The following is a 24,843-nucleotide window of genomic DNA, read 5'->3' on the forward strand; positions in this document are numbered from 1 at the left end:
AAGCTGGAAATCAATAATAGAAAGAGACCTGGGAAATCTTTAAACACTTTACAATTAAACAACACAATTCTCAGTAACACAGGGTGCAGATAAAAACCTCAAGAGAAATAAAAAAAGGAAATACTTTGAACCCAGTGAAGATGAAACCACGGATTTTAGACATGAAGTGAAAATAGAGCCTGAACAAAACTTTATACATCCAATGCATCAAGCAGAACAGAAATCTGAAACCAGTCCTCTAAGTCGCAGGAGTGAATTAAATCCAAAGCCAGCGAGGAAATAAAGATGAGGGTACACATTGACGAAACTGAAAACAGGAAGTCCATTGAAAATCAACAGAACCAAGGACTAGTTCTTTGAGGTAAAATAAAATTATTCCATTTGAGCAGAGAGAGAGAGAGAGAGAGAGAGAGAGAGAGAGAGAGCGAGAGAGCGAGAGAGCGAGAGAGCGAGAGAGAGAGAGAGAGAGAGAGAGAGAGAGAGAGCGAGAAACCACTGCAGAAAGGGATGGAAGGGAGCAGTATAACTACAGACCCTGTGGACATGGGAGGACACCAGAGGATGCATCCACGCTTTGCTGCTTGTGTGAAGGAGACTCATTACCGGAAACACACAGTCTGGCAAAACTCACAGTAGAGGAATAGATAACCCAAAAGGTCTGTTCATTAGAGACTTAAAGTTTTGTTTATTTTTATTTATGTGTATGAGCATGAATGCCTGCATGAGTTTATGTGTACCACACACATGCAGTAGCCCGTGGAAGCCAGAAGAAGGTGCCAGGTCCCTTGGAACTGGAGTTATAGGTGATTGTGAGCCACCGTGTGTGCACTGGGAACTGAACCCAGGCCCTCTGCAAGAACAACAAGCAATCTTAACCGCTGAGTCATTTCTCCAGCCCCGACTTTAAGTAAATTATTCATGACCTTTCCAACTAGAAAGCACTAGGTCCAGATGGGCTCATTCTGGGTGGATTCTTCCAAGTGGTTAAGGAGGAAAATATATCAATTCTCTGTAATCTCTTTCAGAGGATGTAATTAGAAGAAATACTTCTCAATCCACACTAGGAGTCCAGCGTCACCCTAAGAACAAATGAGGAAAAGAAACTTCAGTAAATGAAAACTACAGATCAATAGCTCCTATGAACACAGATCCAAATAGCCTCAACCACAAACCACTCACAAATTGAATCAAACAATGCATAAAAAGAATTATATACTATGACCAAGTGGGATTTATGCCAGATAAGAAAAGTAGTTCAACATTTAAAAATAAATGCCTGTAATCCACATTAGTGGGCAGAGTAATATAAATTATATGTGCTACTATTGGTAGACGCAGAGGGAGAATTTGATCAAACCCAAACTGTGATCCACTATGAAAGTCCTCAGTAAGTATCAGATATCTGAAATCATACAGTATTGTGGTCTTTTTAGATTGTTTTAACTTAATAATTTGCACTTAAGCTATTCTATGTTGTTCCATGATTTTGTGAATTGTTTTTTCAATTATGTAATGATTCATTGTTTAGATAGATGCTTGTTTATTCGCTTATCCCAAGAGTACATCTTGGCCTCTAAGCCCTTTGTAGTTATTAATAAAACTGTTATAAACAACAAAAGGTTCTCTGTAAAGTATGGCTAGAGGGACATTTTTATTTTTTATTTAACTATTTATTTATTTTTGACATTTCTTGAACTAGAGGAGCAAGCAGTATTTAAAATTTCCCTTTGGTTCATTTCACTTCACTTGTTTTCTGTTCAGACCCAGAACAGGCACCATTGCTTTTTAACGTGATTCTAGATGTCGGATGGTGCAATAAGACAAGAAAAGTTAATAAAAGATATCAGATTGGAAGGGAAGAAGTAGTTAGAGGTGATAGCTCACCTCTAGAAAATCTATAACTGACAGGAAAACCAAGATTTTTTTTTCTGTTCTTTTCAAGACAGGGTTTCTCGGTGTATCCCTGGCTGTCCTGGAGCTGCCTTGTAAACCAGGCTGTCCTCGAACTCACAGAGATCCACCTGCTTCTGCCTCCCAAGTGCTGGGATTAAAGGTGTGCATCCCTCCCCCAGCAAAACCAAGATTAAAAAAAATAATAACATAAAGATTTTGGACACAAATTAGTATACAAAAGTCAACTGCTTTCTTATATACCAGCAATGAGCAATTAGACTCTGGAATAAAAAAATATGAGTATCTAAATTAGCACCCTTGAAATGAAATCCTTGGGTATAAGTCTCATAGGCTAAGTATAAGATCTGTGTGAGGAAGATATAAAGGGTGAAGATACCGAACGCCCGGTTAAGTGAACAAAACCAGCACTGTCAAGGTGTTTTCTCTCCATCTTGATCTTTAGAGTTAATATGATACCAATCCAAAGTCAAGCATATTACTTTGTGGATCAGTGCTCTAAAGTTTATATGAGAAACAAAAGACCCAGAATAGACAAATGGATCATTCGATACTGAAGGAGCAATGCAAAGACAGAGGACTGAGGCTGCCAAATGCTAAGACAGTAGTCAACCAGTTCTGTCACTAGAGACGGTGTGGTATTGGTCAGAGTTGGTGGGCAGATGAAGGACCTGATTAGAGAGCCCAGAAAAATCACAGTGATTGGCCTGTGTAGACACAGGTTGCTTTTTGACAAAGGAACAAAGGGTGCTGTTTCAGCAATTGGTACTAGAGGTATTAGAAACACTAAAAATAAGATAAAAAAGAACCTGAACACAAACTTCACACCAGTCACAAAACATCACTTCACAGCCATCATAGATCTGGGGAAAAGATAAAATGACAAAGCTCCCAGGAGATAGGAGATAGTCTGGATGAATTTGGGGATGATGACAACTTCCTAGATACAGCTCCAAAGGTACATCCATGAGAGATGATTTCCAGGATGGACTTCATTGAAATAAGAAACTTCTGCCGAGCAAAAGACACTCTCAGAGAATGGCTAGCAGGGAAGAAGTATTTGCAAAAGTCCCAGCTAACGAAGAATAAGGATCCAAAATATACAAAGAGCCTTTGCAGTTCAAGAATAGGAAAATGAATGCCCACCTACAGAATGGACAAAAGACCTGAGCAGAGATGCTCCAATGTGACAATCTACAGACAGAAGTATATGAGAAGGTGTTTGATGCCATTGTGACCAGCATGGTACACAGCCATAAGATACCTGTAACAAGGGCACAAATCCAAATCATTGACACCATCAAACACCAGGAGGAGCAATCAGAGCTCTTACTCATTCTTAGAAGAATAGAAAAAAAATAGCACAGCCACTAGGGAAGACAGTATATTAGTTTACAAGGGCAATGTCTCCCGATGTAACACAGGAATCATAATTCCTGATATTTGAACAAATGAGCTGAAAGCTTATTTCCACATAAAAACCACACACAGATGCTTTTAGAAGTTTTATCTCTAAAAAGGCAAATGGTCAAATGAATTATGGTGTGTTCAGAAAGTGGAATATTGCTCAGTGCTGGAGAATGAAGAGCTATGACACCACGCGGAGCCACGGGAGGAACTTTAAGAGCATGCCACCAAGTGAAATACTACAATCTCGGTAGGCTTTTCACTGGGCGACCACAGTCACAGTCTACGGAAGAGGCCAAGCTGCCCAGACTGAGAAGGAGCCACGGGCATTAGGAAGGGGTGAGGGCTACAGAGAATTGTAGGGTGGTCAACCTGCTCTGTATGATACAACAATGGTGGGAACTGTCCTTACACAGTTGCTCACACATTCCATGTTCATGGACAAGAGCGAGCCCCAACTTCACCTCCAAACGTGGGTGATGATGGTGCACTGGGATAAATTCATAAACAGTGACAAATGTACAGTGGTGTGTCTTGTCAGTAATGAAGGAGGGTGGGAAGGGATGGGACATATGGGGGCTTTGTGCTTTCTGCTTAATTTTTCTGTGAACTTAAAATGTTCTTAAAAATTATAATATAACTTAAAAAAACATTGGGAGAGGTTCAGGGATTTATTTAAGACCACATAGCTCATGGGGGGGAGCAGTGGGGGGCAGACCCAGGACCAGGATCCCAATCTCCAACAGAACACTGATGATAGGTTCTTATCGTCCATTGCCTATGTGTGGGACAGTGATGTGTAAGACAACTTAAAAGCCGACGCCACTGTGATGACTTGAGAGGGTGATCCTCATTCATGTTTCGACTTCCAGAAACCTTTCCTTTTAGATTTTACTTTTATTATTTTAAAGTGTGTGTGTGTGTGTGTGTGTGTGTGTGTGTGTGTGTGTGTGTGAACATGGGTGCAGTTTCCTGTAGAGGTCAGAAGTGTTACATTCTCCTGGAGTTGGAGTTGTTACAGGTAGTTGTGAGCTGCCTGATGTGGGTCCTAGACCAAACTTGGCCTCCTCCACAAGAGCACAGTAAGTACTCTTAGCTGATGAGCTGTATCTTCAGCCCCATCTTCTGGACACTTATGTGGACTTGGTCATAGCTGATTGGGAGGTGTAAGACTGGTCTATGTGTGTGCATGCATTCTTGCATATGTGTTTAGGAGAGGCTGTTTTACATTTTCCAGTTCGAGTGTTAGTTATGAAGGTCTCACCACACTGTGTAGCATCCAGAGGGTTCTTCATCCTTTAGAACGGGGCAGATACAGGGAGAGTCGTAAATAGGAGGGATCGTGTGTTAACGAGCCTTGATGCCTATTGTAACAGAGCTGGAAAACCAGATGGGAGCAAGCCCTGTGTGTGATGGTCTGGGTTGTGGAGAATTCTCATCTACCCTCTACTGTCTCTGAGGATACAGCAAGCTCACTAGGTGAGCCCTGGGTGCCAAGGTCGGCTGCATGGGCGTGCATCAGAGATCTGAATACCAATGTCCTTCCACACCTCCCTTGCCTTAAGCACTGCCAAGTCCCATTCTCCTTTCCTTGCCTTCTGAGGTTGCTGAGGAATCACCCCACCCTGCTGACTTTCTTTCAGCTCTGGGGCCAGACTGACTCGCACGCTGGACACTTCAGCACTCCTCTACTTTTGTGTGTCAGTAGGCAGGAGCCCACTTCCAGGTTCAAAGCCGGATGGCAGTGGTAAGCTCAAGAAGAGACAGTATTCTGAGAGCTCTGAATTCTGGGTAACAATGAGTGTCTTTAACTTGAAATAAAATTTTCAACAACAAACTATGTCTATTTATTTATTTGGGTAAGGTCTCACATAGCTCAGGCTGGCCTTGAACTCCCTGTGTAGTTACGGATGACCTTCAACTCCTGCTCTTCCTCCCTCTGCTCCTAAGTGCTACGATGATAAGCATGCCCCACCACACCCAGCAAATATGAATAAGGTTTTCTATTGCTTTTGTTTGTACTTGGGCTTACTATTGAAACATTATTTGTTTTGGGCCAGTATTAATTTGGCAGACAATGTTTACTTATTGATTAAGAGAATGACAATTCTTTGGACATCTGTTACATTGGATACTGTTGTTTCTGGAATTTTAAAAAGGTAAGTAGTGTGTGTGTGTGTGTGTGTGTGTGTGTGTGTGTGTGTGTGTGTGTGTGTGTGTGTGTGTGTGTGTGTGTGCATTCCTTCCTACAGTAAACACACGCATGTGTGCACACACACACACACACACACACACAGAGCCACTATATGCACACTGTGGTAAGATGCAACAAGACCACCGCACACTTGTGTGCTAAATGAGTACACATTTATCGGGCCCTGCTCTCATTTCTTTGGGCTCCCCCAAGGCTGTCTGCAGGTGGATCAGCCCTCAGAGTTTCAGTCCCTGGGACCTCCTCCAAGCCTCCTCCAGCCTGCACAAGAGTGGTCCATGCTCACAGATGGAGGGTTGCCATGGCAGCAGCTGAACCTCCTGAGTAGCAGTCATCCCAGAGTGCTGGGTGTTCCCCTAGAGCACAGTTTGTACAGACTGTGGGCAGAGAAAAGACCACTTTGCCAATCCAGGCACATTTTTGGGTCACTTGAGAACCTGTGCTTGTGAATGCTGTTGTCATGGCATGCCTCTGATTTTAGAGGAGGCATGCTGGGCTGAATAAAGATACTCAGGACTTTCTTGGGAAAGCTGTCTGGATAATCATATGCTGCAAATGACGGAAAGATCGAAAGACCCAACCAAGTGAGCACGTCTGCCCTGCAGCACGAGACCTCACTTGACCCTACTCTAGTCATTTGCTGGGCTGGGATCAAAGATGTGCAGACACCAGTAGTTAGCTCAGGGTATCTAATGGTAGGAGCAAACTATTCTAAATACTTTATCCCGGGGGTCAGACTCTAATAGAGTCGGCAGTGGAGAGTTAGTGGTGAGAGTCAGATAAGCTACACATGGTGGCTGCTCAAGGATTAAATTAATTAAATTAATTAAATTAAATTAACAAGCTGTCCTCCTTTGGCAGCTGTTAGAGAAAGGTGAGTGAATTCTTTGACATGAATGGGATTCATATTGGTTGTAAGGTGGGTTCTAGTGGGACAACTCTGAGACTTGCTTAGAAAGACGGGACAGGTTCCAATACTCAGAAAATTAATGTAATGTCCTAAGTGACTGACTTCCTGTCCTCACTGCATTGTGAGGCCCCAATGTGAGTTTTTCTCAAGTCTGAAGAATTGGATTCCTAATGAAAAAAGAGAGTCAAAATACCATGGAGATAATCATTATGGTGAAATCAGAACTTCTGGGGATTTCCTTCTGCTTGCTTACTTCACTTTTGCTTTATTGGATTTACACATGGGCAGGGTTCCCTGGCACCTGGCAGATTCCAAAGGTCTAAGTTCATTCCTGTCTCAGGAGGTGCTCCATGGAGTCAAGAATGCCTCCATTCTTAAAATCTTCAAGTCCTCAGAAGACACTTCTTCTATGGGGTCATTGTCTAGATGTGCAAGAAGCAACTCCTTTGTGTAGACACTCATTCTGAGGGGCCTCAGCAGGTGGGCACGGTGGGTCTTGTGGCCTGTCCAAGTTGAGCAGGGGAGGGTGTTCATTGTCACTCTCACAGGCAGAGGTACTGAGAGAGGGTGGATCTGAAGACAGTGTGCTTCCTTCTCTGAAAACTCTGAAGACTCAGAGGTTTAGATGGTGCACACTGGCTGGGATCTGAGGCCCTAGCTCCAGTCTATATCTTCTATTTGTATTTCATGACCATAAATCTAGCACTGGCTGGCTCTGAAGGGCTTTCAGCCTCAACTTGGGTCTGCTCTTAGACTCCTGGGATGTCTTGGGGGCCTCTCACTCCTTTGGGTGAACATGCTATGAGTGCTGTTTAAATTTTAGAAGCTCTATAATTGACATGTTTATTTCACTAGTGCTTGTTGGTAGCAGATATTTACATTGCCTGAGAAAAACAGCCCTTCATATTCTTATAAAGATTGGCTACATTGATATCACAGTTTTCATGATGGGTGCTGAGCCTTGATCTTGAGGTGGTCAATTACATGTGGCTAGGAGGGAACCTGTCTACCTCTGAAGCTGATACCTGTTGACTCTGTGGCCATTGTTATCTGCCAACCACGCACACACCTGGATCCAAGTCAAGGGGAAGAGGGTCTAAAAGAACATGATAGATACATTTCATCAACGGCCAATCCTCCCTTTTCCACCAGAGGAGTCCACCCGTGAACTAATCTTGTATATCTCAAAAGCATCGCCTGCCTTCTCCTTGGGCTGCCCCACGTGAATTGGGTGGGGGCATGAAGCTTTCTTTTGCTAAGGCAATGAGGCCAAGTAGAAGTTTGGCTCCTTTTACATTTATTTAAATTTCATGATGTTGGACTTTGAGACTGTGTGACCTGGTCGTTTCTTCCAAGTGGTTGAAAAACTGAGGAGTTCCGCATGGTCTCTGTGGCAGAATGCATTACCTACTTAGTTTGGCATGTGGGAACACATCTATCATTTGTCTGTCAAAAACACAACATATAATGATTTGCCACAAAATAGTTTCTTTCTCATCTAATTTCTTAGGAAGCATTCATAAGAGAACTTGATATGTATTCTCTCTCTCTCCTCTCTGTCTTTTTTTTTTTTTTTTTTAAATAGAACTGATACAATAAAGAACCAAATTTGGCTGATTGGTATGAGAAATATTTCCTTAAAACTAAAGTAAATCAAATTTGTGACTCCAAACAATGCCATTTAATATTGCCGTATCTGAAATTCCCATCACTGGGATTCTTCTGCTTTGCAATTACCAGTGATCTGATAACCTTGTTCCACCCTTCTGCTCCCCTCAAGCTTGCAGAGACCTCTTGAGTTCCCAGAGAAGGACAGGTGGTCATCTGCATGTTGACTTTCTAGCCAAGGGGTCAGAGAAGGCCAGGGCCAGAGTAGAGAAATTCTGGCAGTGGCCCCAGGATCCTTTGCACCACACCGAGCCATCCTGAGTCCCAGACTACCGGGACCAGAAAGAGCATGTGAGGCACCTCAGCAGCCAGTCCTTCTCCAAGCTGGCCCCTGCACCTGAGCAGACACCAGTGGGCTGAGCAGTGTGCAGGGTTTAAGGCCCACGACACCAGAGAAGTCATAATTCAGTCGATGGGTCAGGAATTTTCATTTCTTGATTGCTCATTAATGAGTGGTTCTACTCTGCCATTTCCTACATGGATGCTCAATCCCAGAAGGCTATGTAGGAAAAAGAAGCCTTCTCTCTGAGTGCCCTGACTATATGACCTTCTCTCAAAAACCACAATATGTTTTTCTGGTACAGAAATGTAAGTGACTCTGGGAGATTTGGACTGGGAAAGGAGATGATTCTCTGATGTTCCCCCAAACCTATGAGAACAGTATAATTCTCAAAAGGACTGCTACATCCCAAATGGCTGGTATTATTTAGTGATAGCACAGATGTTTGCCAGCCATACAATCTCCCAACCCAGTCAGAGCAGTCACAGGCAATGCATGCACAAATGATAATGCTGTGTTCCAATGAAACTACTTATGGACCAGGATTTGAATTATTATTTTCTTTTGAGACAAGATCTCACGTAGTTCAGGCTAATCCCAAACTCTCTGTGTAGTGAGTATGACCTTGATCTTCTGATCTTCCTGCCTCTACTTCCAAAATGCTAAAATCGGTGTATACTAACATGCTTTGTTTATGCAGTACTAGGGACCAAACCTGGGGCTTTGTGCAAACTAGGGAAGCCCTCTACCAATCAAGTTACATCCCTGACCCCTGAGATTTGAATTTTATATGTTCCCCCAAATATTTTTGGTTTTTCTCCCAACCATTTGTAAGTATAAAAATTATACTTGTGTTAATGTGAAAGAGTATAATAGGTTAGACTCTCAGCATATTGGTGTGCCAAACCTTTTCATAATAAAAACATCCCATGCTTATAGCCTTGTGACTTGGGTTTGAGACCAGGATCTATCATTTACTGTCCTGGAGCTTTGGTGAAATTACTCAAGTTGCCGAAACTCTACATCCCCAATTACCTCCTGTGCATTAGAGTTCCATGAGATAATTTGTGGGAGTGTTCTGAATTTACTTCACAATGTCAGGTAAAATATTGTTTTGTTGTTAGGTATGCATTGTCAAAACTGTACACATTGTCCAAGTTACTTAGCAACCTTCTGACAGTCTTGACTTCTACATGACATTTTGAATCAAAAGTCTCCTCTGAGACATTGAGGGTAGACATATTGGGAAGAAGAATGTTTCCCTCTACTCTGAATTACAAGGTGACATTTTCTTAAATATAGGTTGGACATAAACTCTAACTCAAGATAATGTTTTTTTAACTGTGTTGTTTGTAATTTCAATCAATCTATTATGTCAATTTTGCTTATGTTTTCCAACTTTACAGCTATCCATTGAACTGAAGTCATAGAAATGAGTATCATAGTAGTGCTGGTCACATGGAGGGGCATTTCATTTGGAGCTGCTTCTTGGCTTTTGTGTCGTTTGAGCATTTCTGAAGTCAGGGAGAGAAATGGAAAGTTGACTCTCAGCAAGTTGTCTCAGGAGTGAGTGAGTCTGTGTGTTTTTATGGTTTATCAGCTAAAGGATCTGGTGGTTTTTCAGCATGCTCACGGAATCTTCCAAAGCATTCTTGCTCTCCCTGTTGCACACCTCGGTCTAACAGTCTCCAAACACTCCAAAGATACCATCTTAAATTCAGACAGAAAAGCAAACAGGTGGGGAAGAAAGCAAGAATTGTGAACATCTAGGCCTCAAAATGAAGCCACACTTAAATTTAAATAAGAGTATAAAGGAAAAAAAAAAAAAGGGCATGTCCGAGTCCTATTTTGGTTAAACCTGTAAGAGAAAAGTTGTGCTTAAGAAATAGGTTGACATTTTGATACAGTAGCTAGATTTCTGTTAGGAAACTTAGATACTAAATTAAATCAGCAGGTCTGGAATAGACAGAGCAAAAGAGAAGGTTCTTCCTCACGGATATGGAGTCATGACCACATCCCAACATGATGTTCAGAAGGACCTGAAAAGGATGAACTGACTCTAATGTGTTAGCACAGGCGTGCTGTGTGCCCTGGGGACTGCTGGAAACATAAAGTCAATCTGTAAATGAATAGACACTCTTCCTATTGCAAAGTTAACGGGGAGGGGCGTGGTCAGTAGATTGAGGACTTCCAGGATCTCTTTAGCCCCTCCCTTCCAGACAAACCCCAGGGAGCTCATATACTCTGTCAGATTGGGGTCAACTATGACAACTGTTGCCCCTGAGTTCTAGGATCTTATCCAGTCCATGGATCTCACTGTGCTTTATTGGAAAAAAAGGACTTGGAGACACCAACTAAGCAGCCAAAAATACCAAGGGCTAAGAAGGGTGGAGGGAGGGAGAGAAGGAGGGAGAGAAGAGAGAAACAGAGAGAGAGAGAGAGAGAGAGAGAGAGAGAGAGAGAGCGAGAGAGAGCTCTCTACTGTTACGGATCGGTTGATGCATAAATAGGCTTATGTATTTTCGTAGCACTTGGTCTGTTGGTGGAGAGAGGGACTGGGCTTGTGGACTAGAAAGGGGGAGGCATTGGAGGTCCCTTTTGTTGAATTATCTTAACGAAAAACCCCATTGACTACTTGCTGCTTAGAAAATTCAGTCCTAATGACCTTCTTTCAAATTTTAACAGTAGACACAAAATACACTGTTAAACCATTTTCTCAGTGACTGTAGAAAAATAGACACGTTTGATAAGGACATTCTAATAAAAGGTCCTTCAGGAGCACCCGCCTCTTAAGAGTCTGAGCTAGCATTACACACAGGGTTTTCTTCCACTTCCGTCACCAACCACAGTGACATCAAGGCCATGAGAGGCAGAGAGAGACCGCCCATCAGAGCGCCCTGTGGAGGTCACAGCATAGTGTGCCAGTGACACACGTGTTGCTCAGGCCTACTGTCCAGGTGTGCTGAAGAGCAGGCCAGAAGCCATCAGCTTCAAAGCGGCTCTTTAAACCCATCAATAGGGAATCTTTTGTCCTTCAACCTCAGTAACAGATTTTAAAAGGCCCAGTGCGTCTTCAAGAGCTAAGTCAGTAGACATTTGGCAGGTTTTCACCACCTTCTTTGTGCTACCCAGGCCCTGCCCTGGGCTGTTTCAGATTGGTGCCCTGAAGCAGAGCATCTTTCATAAGGCTAAAACAAGGTCAGGCTGTGGGGCCTCCCACAGCCTCTTGGGAATTGTGTCAGGCTCTCTCCTCCACCATCTCCTGCTTAGACTGTGCAGAGTGAATCTTGGCTCGATTGATAAATAACCAATGCCAAAAGGAAATGCTGGCAGGCAGGGAAGGGCCACAGCCAATAGCTTTGTGTTCCAGAGTCAGCGCCAAGAAATGGTTGTTTGGGTGGCAAGACTCTTGCAGAGGGAGAGGAGCAATCCAGATGTTGGATGGAGGGACCACTTCTCATAATTCCTGGGGCATCTCTCTTATAGACAAGGAACCCAGACTATAGCAAAACCCAGTGCAGTCTGGTCAGGGGTGGCCAGGGAGGCAGGGGGACAGCTAGTTTGACCTCTTTGACCTCCATGGTGCAGAGTCTCACACTGAGCACATCTGTAGGAGCTGAAGTAAATTTAGATCCCTTCGATGCATATTTGTGGTGGGCGATGGTGTTCAAGACAAACAGTTTATAAACGCAAAATCAACGAGAAAGATCAGGGCAAAATCTCCGCCTGCCTGATGTCTCGTTCAAGATTCTCTTTCCAGGCTTACTTTCCATTTCCTTTTGAATTTAGAGTATCACACATGTTGCCTGCCTTCCTCTGTTGGTTCATTCGTTCCTCCCTTGAAGATCGAAATGAGGTCTGATTGTTGTTGATGTCTGTGCTCTTTTGATTGAGAGATGCTTGGGTCAGATTTCCAACAGTGGAAACTCTCACTCTGGAGGCGTTTGCCACAAAGATGGTTATCTATTCTTTGTATGCCAATTCTGCTCATTTCATAATAACAACAACAGCAATGATGGTAGAAGATTGAAAAAAACAAAAACAAAAACAAAAACAGTCTAAGAAATGGTAAGGCCAGGTCCCAGGGACAGACATGCCGGATGAAGTCGGAGGGCAGGGAGCTGGTGATGAATGCCGTCCTTCACCCGCTGCGTGCCTTCTTGAAAGCCATGGCTTCACACCCAAGTCAGCATCTGCTCACTTGCCATGGCCCACATGAAAAGCCTGCAGTTTCTCATAGAAGATGACATAGAAGAGCAATCAATGGTTTTCCAGAAAGGTTCTTAAACTGCTGTACTCCAAAGGGATAGAGTCTATGGGAAGGGACACGTGGGGCCATGCTAAAGTTCTGTTCCTAGTCCCCCAGGCTAGTCAGAGAGACCTTTGTTGTCTATAAACAAATGGCATCCATTTGGTAAATGTGTCACAGTATATCAGCATTTTGGATGGTGGATCGTGCCATCTATTAGACCTCTGGACTGTTCCCAGACCTATGGCTTATTAGATTCAACAAAAGGATCACAAGGTCACAGAATGGTACCCTAGCAACTGTCAGCCTGGGGCCTGGAACAAAGGCCATGCATTTAGAGGGCCAGCAGTCAAGGGGATCAAAATAATTGAAAAAATAAGGTAACAAAACAGAAATCCTACTGTACATTGGAATCTTTTTTTCTTATTTCTAAGTTATATGTCTAAAGCTACATGAATAATACATCTATGTACATTATTAGGAGTTCTGCTCCACAGTACTTTTGTGCATGCTGAGTTTTGTTACTAATAGCCAAAAGAAAATAATTCCATAGGGCAGATCTATGTACAATGGTCTATCCTTAGCTCACCTGGGTCCTGTACCCTCAGTGTCTGTGTGGGCAAGAGCCTGCCCTGTGCTGGGTGGGCCCTATAAAACCAAAGAGACTATTCTGTGTGACCTATGGCCACGGTAAGTAGGTGACCTTTGTGACACTGGGTAAAACCCCTGACAGCTCTTTTGAGTGATTTGTGTTGGACAATGAAGTGAGTAAGTGGCTAAGTCTCTCCTGTGGGTGGAGGCCAGGCTTGGGCCACACACAAAGGGACCTGTACCATAACCAAATCCCTGTCTGCTTGTCCGCCTGAACATCTGAGAGAGGGCAGGTAGGCATTTTACACCTTGAAGATTTGTTTTCTGGAAATGCCAAAATTAAATATAAACCAATCAAGATCAAAGTAAGAGAGACAGAAAAAGAGGGGATGAGAGACAAGGAGGGTCCTGTCTGAATGGAGGGAAAGGCTGACCCGGCGGGGCCTACACTTTGGATTCATTCTCTAGGTTTGCCACATCACCATTCCTCTCCGTTTGTTCTTCTGGGTTCTTCTCGTCCTCCTCTGTCTCCAGTTCTGCATGTTGGTTCAGTTTGCTGGACACGGACCAACTCAGGGGCAGCTCTGCCCTGTTGGCCAGCTCGGCCAGCTCTTTGGCACTAAGGGATGGGGTGCTGGTCTCATAGGTCTCATGGAAGCTGTTGTAGTCTACTTCATAGAAGCCATCTTCCAGTGTTAGGACGGGCGTGAACCGGTAACCCCACAAGATCTCACTGGTGATGTAGGAGCTTCGAGCCTGGCACGTCATTCCTGTGGAGAGGAGAAAAGGGGCTTTAGGATACAGGAGTTTGGGCTTTCCAAGGTCAAGGAGACTCAGGGACCTGACCACAGCTGTTAGGTGCAGACGTTTATACTGTACTGTGACCCGTATAGGAGGAGGATGGCCGTGTAGACATATGCCATGAAATTCCAGGACAATCTATCCACACACTCATACGGACATTAGTCAATAAAACAAATTTAAACACTTATTACTTGTTAAAGTGTAGAGAACAGGTGACCATAGAGTGTTCAGTCACCAAAGGGACATCTGTGTCACCTCCCTCCCGAAGACTCAGAGACTGTTAAGAGGGGGCAGAAAAATTGTAAGAGCCCAAGGTTCAGGGAAGACTGGGACAGAATCTTCTGGACATCACAGGGCTGTCAAACCGATGAACCCCCAGCAGCTGTGGCTGGCTGCACAAGACCAAGCTGGTCAACATCCTAGCTTGGGATGGAAAGGGGTTCATGGGCTCCCACCTCTGACTGAAGGGCTCTGGATAGTTGATGGCTTTGGGGTGAGGGAGACTTAGTTTTTTCCAGGGAGTTGCCCCTGGTGGTTTGATCTCATTCTAGTGGATGGCTGTACAAACAGAAGGCATGGACATAATAAATTGAGTTGATGGGTTATTAAAAAAAAAGAGGACATGAGTTAGTGGTGGGTAGGGAGGATCTGGGAGAAGGTAAGGAGGGGAGTTGGTGCTGAAAATGATCTAAGTACATTGTATGACATTCTCAAAGAAGTAATAAAAACATTTCTTGCAAACCCATGAACAAACTGAAAACAAAAGGCATGTAACAGGTCCCCAGATCTTAGCACAGGTGATGCCAAGATGGAAGTGCCATTCAGGTTGTAAAATGCAGCACTTAGTACCACCTGCTGAATGAAAACAAAAGCCTAATCCATCAAAATTTATAGTTCTGGGAAAGTCTCTAAACATACTAACCTTGCTTTTTGGCTTTTGTAGTTCTGCTTCTGGCTAACGGCTCATGTGATGTATATCAACTCAGGATATAGGTTCTGTGTTCAAAAGCTTACCCTGTGAAAGGCTTGGTGCTACACTAGAATTCTGAACACCCAGCGTAGTCACCAGCTGGCTAATAAAGACTTTCTATTGGCTTAAACCCATGTCTAAGCATTCTTCTCTGGTGGACACTCTACAACAGGCAATTAGAAGACCGTTTTCAAAATACTGAAAGAAAAAGATTGTCAACCAAGAATTCTATACCCAGCAAAACTGTCCTTCACAAAATGAAGGAGAAATGAAGACATTCAGTGAAGGGAAATGGAGAAGTGTCATTGCTAGCAGTTTTGCACTGCATGGGATCAGGAAGAGAGTCCTCCAGGGAAACATAAGGAATCTGGGTGATAAATCCACGTGAAGAAATAGGCTGGTGTAGAGAACTATGAAGGAAAATGCATTTTTTCCTACAGTATAAGTTTGTGCTGAGTACATTTATGGTAACAATTATGTTACATTCTATAATACACCATGGTTTATTTACCCAATACAACAAAGTAATTCAAAAGTGTGTGGTCTGTACCATCCTCACAGCCTGGGAAGGCTTAGTCCCGAGAGTGCACCTTTCACACCTGCCCAGGCAGACCCAGTCACATTTCACAGGCTTTCTTCGTTACCGTTGAATTTGGGTCATCCTGTCCCTGTATTCAAAAACCAACAGAGGATCAGCAGTACTGCCTATTAACTCTTTGTACCTGACTGGAAATCAACAAAGATCGGAAAATAACAAAAAGAGAACCAGACTTCTCCTCAGCAGAGGCAGGCTGACTCTCACATCAGATGTACAGTCAACAAAACAAGTCCATATATGTCTGTGTATATATGTATGTCAACAATAATACTTAAAGAGGTAAGAATTTGAGATGGAGTGGGAGCATGCTGGGAGTCGCAGGGGAGAGAGAAGGGTTGAAATAACATAAGTACCATATTTCCCTCTTTTGAGGCAGGGTTTCTCATCAAGCCTGGAGTTCACTTTGCTAGACTGGCTGGCCATCAATCCTCAGGGATCTTCCTGTGTCTACTTCTCCCACATTGGGATTATAGGCATGTACTGCCATGCCTGATTTTTTATTTTTTATTTTTTTTGTATGACTTCTGGGGATTGAGTTCAGTTCCTCATGTTTGTGCAAGAAATGCTTTACTGACTGAGCCAACTCTTCAGCCTCATTTTTCTAAAAATTATTTAATCTTACAGTTTCTTTACTGAGAACTTCTCTGAGTCCCTAGTGGGTTTCCCAAGTGTTCCAGAGAAGTACATGGAAACAGCCCATCTTTGGGTATCCACTTATTTCTAGATAAAACCACAAGGGTAAGCATTGTAAGGCTCACTCCATCTTGGAGCCACAAAAACACACAGGCATGTAGCTAAGGAACCTGTAGCAAAATACCGGGACAGACCCTGCACAATTTAAATTTAGCAGGCAAAACTCTAATTTTAGATTTCGTGACAAGTTACAATGGGAGAGGTCTGTGTGTAGAGTAGTGGCATGATGAAAGCCATCCCGAGAGAGCCCCTTGGGGCACAGCCAGAGGTGTCAGCAGCCGACAAACAATGCATCAAATCTGCCTAGAGCATAAGATCGCAGTAAAGTAAGCCACTCCACTTCTGAATAATGTAAAATAGACCCACATTGCCGACATCCCAGAACGAAGGGGGACTCCGCTGTTACAGACGCTTTGCCATTTCCCTTCAAAGCCCAGGCTGTGTGACAGGCTGTTTTCCGTTCCTTCCACCCTCCTGCCCATCTCAGGAAGAGCTGTTTTCAATCAGCAGAGTCTATCATGCTGTGCATGACTGTGCTGGAGTCTCGGCATTGGGCTGCCAGCTGTGGGAGAACGGTACTGGTGACCCACTGAGCCCAGAGTCAGCTGGAAGCAGGGCAGTGCAGTCTAATCCAACACAAGGATGTGAAGATAGCTGAATCTGGTCATGAAATACAGCCACTCCTGTGTTATGCTCAGGCTCAGAGTCCCTGCCACAGACACGAGCTTTCACAGTGCCTTCAAAGCACACCATGCTTTTTCTAACCTGGGGTCTGTGCTGGCTGGCTTACACTATGCAGAAACAGATTGAAATGCATATCTTAAAAAATGACCCGAGGAAAGACATTCTACATCTGTATTCTACTCTTGAGAAAGAAATTGGTGCATTCATAATTTAAATACCGAATTAAGCAATAATGTTTACTGAATGTTGCTGTGTGCCAGGAACCGGATGCTGTGAGCTGATGTTTCCTGGCACCACGTCTGGGCTGCATATTCTAAAGAAGGATCACCTGGCTAGAACTGCATGATTGTGGAGAGTTGGAATATTGCAGATTAAAAACCCAAATTATCTAAGACTACCTCGGTCCCCATAATAGCCAATTATAGCCAGCCTCTTTATTGACCTAACAACTTTGTGGTTATTAGATTAAAACCTTTGGAATGTATTAACTCAGCAGGCTACTGACTCCAAGGCTAAGAGCATTATCAGGTGGCATCTGAGGACTGAGAGGTTTCCATTTGGCTGGTGCTCATCCGGCCACTGTTCCCCCCCCCCCCCAGTGTGCTTGGCTGAGCTTTGCTTTTCCGACTGTCTTCCATTCTTTAAAGTTCCTGTAGCCACCTCCGTGGTGGATCATACCATTCAGGGAAACTTAAATCCAGATTCCTGGGCCGTAGTCACTCAGGTAAACTGTGGCTTCATCTCTTTGGAGATGAGCCCCATTCTGTATGCAGAGAGTCATGTCATCCTTGCAACTGCCCCCTGGGTGGATGCTACAGCCATCTTAGTCTACAGGTGAGCAGACTAAACAGAGAGAGGGGAAATAACCCTGGGCAGCGCAGTGCTGCGGACTCAGTGGTGTGATTCCAAACGTCCTGATTGAAACCCTGGGTGTCTGTGGTGATTGGGTCTCACAGGATTGGTCCACTACCCTTATCACCTCTTTAGTACAGGAAAAGGCTAGGTGTGGAGGCAGTGTCTATAATTGTTGCACTTGGGAGGCGGGGGGTAGGAGGATCAGGAGTTCAAGGTCATTCTTAACTATATATTGAGTTCCAGGCCAGGGTTTTCTAAGACCTTGTTTAGAAAATTAACAGAGGGGGAAAAAAGAAGGGGAAGAGACACCAGAAGGTGGGCATCCTCTTCCTGCCCCAGACATACAGAGAAGATGTGTGTGAGGACCTGCCCAGAAGAACATTGTCCAAAAGCCAGGGACAGAGCCTTCCCAGGGGCTGCTGCTGCTAGGCCTCAACTCTCAGGCTTCTGGCCTCTAGAGCTGAGAGAAGAGCCAGCCATGGAGTCTCCCTGGCTATGGTGCTTTGCTCTGGCCACGTGACCACTACAGTGAGTGGAACCTGGGAAGGAACCTCAGTGAGGGGCTCTCATCTGGGAAGCTGGCTCCAAAGCCTGTGGTATTTCCATAATATTTTTCAATTTTTGAAGACAGGGACCTTGTGCTAATTTTGGTCTGTGTAACTCTTAGAGCGTCTTACACTTCAGTGTTTGTAATGTGACAGTCAAAATATGTGTATTATATGAAATAAAGTAGAGTGTGTATGAGTTGTGTAGGAATGCTCTCATGGGTGGTAACTCTGCAGCCAACCTACCCCTGCCCACTGTCTGCTCCACTGTGCTTCTCCCATCTGGCTATTTTTTCCTTTACCAGATGTCCTTAAGCCTCTCTATGCCTCCCTTGTCTTCCACACAAATTCTGTATCTTCTGCCAAGATTGGGGGTACTAACTACCATCTTCAGGAAATTGCTTGGAAACACCAAAGCAAAATTTATTTACTTATTGCTTGATTTGTGTGTGTGTGTGTGTGTGTGTGTGTGTGTGTGTGTGTGTGTGTTCAGAGATCAATGTCAGGTCTCTTCTTTGATTGCCTTGATGTTATTTCTGAGGCAGGGTCTTTCACTTCACCCTAGAGCTCCTGGATTTGGCTAGTCTCTCCAGACAGCCTACCCTGGGGACCCCCTTTCACTGAATTCCAGGTTCTGAGGCTATAGTTTGGCTACCATGTCCTCCTGGGATTTTACTGGGTGTTGGGTATCTGAACTCTGGTCTTCACATTTGGATGGTAAATGATATTATGAATGGTATTGTTCCTTTGATTTCTTCTGAATGTGTTTTTCATTTGTATACAGGAAGGCCCCTGATTTTTGTGACTTGATTTTATATCCTACTACTTTGATGAATGTGTTTATATGATGTAGGAGTGTTCTCATGGGGTCTTTAGGGTGTTACATATGAGAGAGTTAAAATGGAGTTACCCTATAATGGGATGACAATGCCCTTACTAGACACCATAGGCTAACAAGAAGCCCCAAGCCAAGAATGGGTTACCTCATTTGAAGTTATTGGTCAGTGAGGTCTCATAGACCTCCAGACATCACAGGCAACTGACAATGTGTTTGGTTATCCTCCAGAACTTGACAGTAAGGCCCTATTGCTGAAGATACCACATAGATGAATCATAGAACATGGAGAAATCAAGTAGGTACTCACTTGGAAGCATTCCCTGCTGGCTAGCATTCATAGTGCTATAAGGCGCTATGTACACTACTGGGGGAGAAAAGCAATCACTGTGAACCCAGCTGTGAACCCTGGAGGATACAGTAATGACTGATCTGGCAAGATACGCCCACTGGTATAAAAGTGACGCAAATGCCATGGGAGTAACCAACCACTTTCTGATTCAATTAAGGCCCACTCCCCAAAATAAAACCCATACCCAGCACCATTATCTGGCCAAGAACCTGTGGGTGGATGGGTCATAGGCCCTATGGGAGAACCTACAACCATTTTTCTACTAAGTAGGTATAGTTTTAATCTGACTTCTATAGCTTTTCATTATACCTATAGATCAATGCCTCTCTCAACCCTCATCAGAGATATTTTTATTTGCAGGAGATGGTTATTAACCCCGAGACCTGCAACTGGCTGAGGTGCAGAGAATAAGAGACTGCAGGATGATCAGCCCCCAGTGGAACATCTGCATCACACTCCCCCGTCCAAAGACTAAGGGACCATTGCATAAGTGGGAGATGGTGGTGGAAAAACTGTGAGAGCCAGAGGCAGAGGGTGACTATAAGGAAACAGTGTCCTCGGGACATAGCAGGGCATGACTTCACAGTAGTTATGACAGCATGGTCAAGACCTGTGCAAGCTCAAGCTGAACCAAATCCCAGCATGCAGAGGGGTGGTGGGAGGTGGACACGGAGAGGAGCTATTGGCAATTGTTAGTTGCCGGGAGAGTCAAATTTTCTGGGTGTAGCTCCTGCTAAGTCAACCAAATATCCAAGTGTATATGGACAACACACACTGGACTTGATAGGTTTAAAAAAAAAAAAGGACACAAAGTTGGGTGGGTAAGGAAGGGTGGTGGATCTGGGAGGAGATGGAAGAGGGGGTGTATATAATCAAATACAGCGAATGAAATTCTAAAAGAACTAATAAAAAAGGAAAAAAAAATCTTTAAAAGTTCAACTTGTAAAAAGACACATATACATGCAAAGAGGTCATGAAATACCCTTAGCTCAAATCTCAAGTCACGATTCATCTGCAATTGTCTGTTCTTTTTCAACATCGAGATCCTGAAGTCCCAAACTGCATATTTACCATTTGCCCTAGCCTACAAAGCAGGGAAAAGTGTTGGAATCAATAATTCTGCTGAGTGACTGCTTATGTAAGGCTCGGGTACCAAACCAAGGACTCAGCATTCTTCCAATTAAAACCGGAAAATCCACGTGCCCTTATTCAGACTGGAAAGCCCCTAGTATGAACCACCTAGTGTGAACCTGCCACATGCACCTGGAAGTCAATCAGAAACTTTCCCTGCTTGCAAAAGTTCTCCCTACCAGAATGTTTGCCAATCAAAACAGTCTTCCTCCATCACTGTATTAAACCAGCTCCTCAAAATCCTTTATTTCTACCGAAGAAAAGTGATGGCCGCTGATGCCTTGTCCAGGTCAACAGCCTTTTGTGAATTGTCTCTTCGCTGTTTCTTTGACACCACTGTCCACAAACGGTGGTGAAAGTGAATTTTCTTTCTAACCTCAGACCGTTCCTATTGAGGTCATGCAATCAGTCTTACATCTGAAAGTTATTTCAGCACCTTCTCTTTTGTTTGTGGTCCTGTTGCCCATTAGACAACTAATTGGGTTCATTTGTTCCTGTTCACGTTCCTCTTTCGGGGTTTACTTTAGGTATTTCTGTATTTCTTTGTTTTTAAAGTTGTAAATCACTTGAAGGATTAAAAAACTTGGTCAGCCCCAAATGATTTATCCAGTGAAGCCTCACTCCCATCCCTCCCTGCCCCGTTTTCTACCATCAGTGTCCTTATTCCTTATTCTTGCCCTGTGGTGTAGCAATGGCTGACAGGTCCCTTTTGCTCACCTGAAATCACTGAGTGTGCTCATCTACCTTTACCAAAAGTGGGCACCTGGGCAAGGGAAGGGAGCCACACTGAGAGAGGTGGAGACAGACTGCAGAGTGGCTATGTGATCTTCGCAGGTGGCAAAGGATGCCCTTGCTCAGTTGCTGAGAAATAATACCCAGGCTAGAGGTGCAAGGTGGAATTTCTCACACCTGAAGCTCTCAGTACAGGTGTGAACTGTGGATCCCTAAAGAGGTGAGTGTGTGTTTAAAGAGCTTTCGGATTGTCAGGTGCAGGGTCTTACGCCTGTAATCCCAGGACTCGAAGGTGAAGGCAGGAGCATCAGGAGTTCAAGGTGAGTCTTGGCTACTTTATTCTTTGAAGCCAACCTGAGTGTCAGAAGATGCCGTCTCAAAAACAGCATCAAAGTGTTTGCAGGTTGTTTGAATTGTGCCGACTGAGGCATTGTGACTTTGTGGAGAGGTGGGATGTTGTAGATCTAGCAGCCAAGGTTGGATTCAGCTGTCTTTGGTCCCTCTCTGGAGCTGTTTGTTGTTGGCCTATGCCTGGCATTTTTGTAGTTTCTGGGTAGGGTTTTAAACTGTAGGCCAGGCTGGTGGTCCTCTGGCCCCTATCAGCCTCAGGCTGGGGTTAAGTTGGCACTGAATCCTGGAGGGGAGTTCCTGCCTTGCTGAAGACGGAACCTGAATCTCATGGGTGATTTCCTCACAATCCTGTCTTCCTACTTACATTCCACTAAGTTCTTTTGTGACTATAGGAGCTTGTATAATTTCACAGGGGAACCTCATTCTTCGGACACATGTCACTTTGAGTGCCTGGCGTTTGTGTTTCTACAGGATATAGCATGTGTGTTTTGGCTTTGCATAAACTGTTCATTATTTCAGAGGTGTGTTTCTTTACTGGCCAGCACAGGTCTCTTCCTGAGGACTCCCTTGTCCCCTCCCTCTCCTCGGTGGCTTGTGAGAGCAACAACTCCCACTGTAGATGAGCAGTGCTGATCAAGAGTGCTTGTTCCTCAGACAGTGTCTTCTTGTTTGCTGAACTGGTTCATATGGAACAGAAGCCCAGTGGGCAGCGACCTGGCGCTCCGGTGTTTCTCTTTGCTGTTGCTGTCAGGCTTACATCCTGACATACAGGCTGAATTCATCCTTCTCGGCACGTCTCGCAGTTCTCTCTAGTGCTTGATTGTCAAGAATCATCTCTGCTCTCTCCTGGGGTTTAGTTTTTTTCAGGTTGCAGCGCTGACCACTTGACTCCAGGACCCTTTAGGGAATCTGAGGAGATGCTCAGATCCTTGTCTCTTACAAACACATGTTGTTTTAAGAGCCAAACTGCCACTGCGTGCATGGCTTCAAGCACAGCTGGCTTTGTTGACTGGGTTTGTCTCACACTCATAGGTCGAGGAGCAGGGAGGATCCTGATTCTGGAGCCACTTCTCAACCAGCTGGGTTCAATTCTGCCCCAATTGTGCATGGCCTCATGAAGAGGCTGGAGGGTGTAAGTTGGGAAGAACTGGGGGAGGGGAGTCCATTTCTGTGACTACTGGGGAGTCATCATCCATGCTAGCTGGTGTGCATTTCTCACAATGGTCAGCATGGTCTCAGGTCTTAGCAGGTGTCCCAAGGGCAGGAACTCTGTCTGGGCCTCACTTTGCCTTTATAACCTTTATAACCTTACCTCAGTGTCACACTTGATAGTATACACAATTAATTTTTAGAAATGACTAAATAGAGGAAAGAACACAGATGGCAATTCTTTTACTCATTCATCTTAAATTAACTGAAGACCCGTATTGTATCAGGCTCTTGGATGGACTCTGTGGGTAGAAAGATCGTGGTCCCCAGGTTCATTAGACTCACATTCTGCTGAGATGAAGTGGGCATTCAAATGAATGTAAAATTGCAATTGTGGTAAGTGTAAGAATGAAAAGTAGATTTTTTTTCATACGACCACAAAAAAGGCCACTTATACTCAGATATGAGAATTAATAAAAATGTCCTCAAGGGTATAATATTTGATGTGAGACTTGAAGACAAGGGAGGAGGGAGATGGAGGCAGGAGTAAGGTCTGTGTGAGCAGAGTGACCACCAGTAGACAGAGGAGCTGTTGAAAGAGGAGTCCTGGGACACCCCAGAAACTAGTGTGTGTAGGACAAGATGGAGGGAGCTTGATTCCCAGGGAAAGTGTCACTCAAGATGTAGAAGGGAAACACCTTGGAGGACGGAATGGTAGAAAGATTCAGAGGGGTAAGCAGGGAGTTAACGGTACACTAGAGATGACATCAGAGACCCCAAGGTTAGGTCTGAAGGAGAGAACCTCTGGGTGTTTACTGCTGACTGTTGGCCAAAGAAATACCACATTGTAGATTTTTCCTGGAGGAATGAATGTGAGGGAAATCATCTGGGGTTTGCCCGTGTCCACTGCTATTCTCTCTGACGTGTTTCTGGGGGTCTGGATCTATGCTTCATGGAATGGTGAAGAAAGACGGGGGCCAGGGGTCATGTCAACTATGACACACTGTGTGGTACACACTTTAATCCTGAAGTTACCATGCTGGCTTTGAAAGCAGAGCTTCTGTTCCCAGAAATAAAGCTTTCTTGAGAGAAAACAAAAGGTTTGGGAGTTCCAGAAGCCACATGTGTAAGAACAGCTTTCCTGGTGGCAGGTTCTGGCATCACTAAGGTTTCTAAGAAGCGACTCAGAGTCCCCAGCCCTGGGCCTGGTCTATATACAGTAAGAAGATCAAAGTGGGAAATCTGAGATTGGAGGGAGAATTGGAGAATGCTAGGGATTCAAGGTCTAGTCTGGAGGTATTCTGGAAGATTCCAGGCATCGTAGAGCAGCCTGGGCCTAGAGAAACCTTACCACTGGAGCTTTCCAGCAGGAACCTGTGGAAACTGGTGCTGAAGAGTGGGTTCCTCTGTGTGTGTGTGTGTGTGTGTGTGTGTGTGTGTGTGTGTGTGTGTAAGTATACATGTGTGAAAGCCCAGTGTATTCACATGTGAGTGAATGCTAGTGCACAAATATGTGTATGTGGGCATGTATGTATATATGTCTCTGTGTGCAGAAGCTTGTATAGGCGTGCATTTTTGTGCATCCACTCACACGCATTTGAAAGGCTGGTACTTTCTCAAATCCTCAATGTGGATGATGCTCTGAGAATGAGCAGTGTCCTGAGTGATATCCCTGGTTTGGGGAGCCTCAAGGGACAGGGATTCACCTGGGCTAGACCCTCCATGGCAAAATAATAGCATTCCACCTGAATTCAGATCACTCAGGGTAGGGAACATGGTGAACAGCAGCTTGTCCAACTGTTTGAAAATGAAAAAGAGTTGGGCTGGGGAGATGTTTCAATGGATAGGAATGCTTGCTGTGTTAATCAGGGTTCTTTAGAGGAACAGAACTTAGAGAGTGAAGCTATCTGTCTGTC

The 24,843-nt window shown here is 44.3% G+C and overlaps 1 protein-coding gene across 2 annotated transcripts in view; it reads right to left on the minus strand.

Moving 5' to 3' along the window:
* Positions 1 to 849: 849 nt before the first annotated feature.
* The window catches only part of Kcnj6 (potassium inwardly rectifying channel subfamily J member 6), a 187,227-nt gene continuing 163,233 nt past the window's right edge, over positions 850 to 24,843 (minus strand). The window contains exons 3-4 of one of the 2 annotated variants that reach the window (XM_036203567.1): positions 13,711 to 13,998; positions 850 to 1,079 (exon numbers count right to left, since the gene is read on the minus strand). In XM_036203567.1, coding sequence (XP_036059460.1) covers positions 1,075 to 1,079; positions 13,711 to 13,998 — 293 coding nt within the window. In that variant the 3' untranslated portion in view covers positions 850 to 1,074. Of the gene's footprint in view, positions 1,080 to 13,676; positions 13,999 to 24,843 lie in introns of both variants that reach the window. The other variant, XM_036203566.1, reaches the window with a different exon arrangement.

Source organism: Onychomys torridus, chromosome 12, assembly GCF_903995425.1.
Source record: "Onychomys torridus chromosome 12, mOncTor1.1, whole genome shotgun sequence".
NCBI classification, from domain to species: Eukaryota; Metazoa; Chordata; class Mammalia; order Rodentia; family Cricetidae; genus Onychomys; species Onychomys torridus.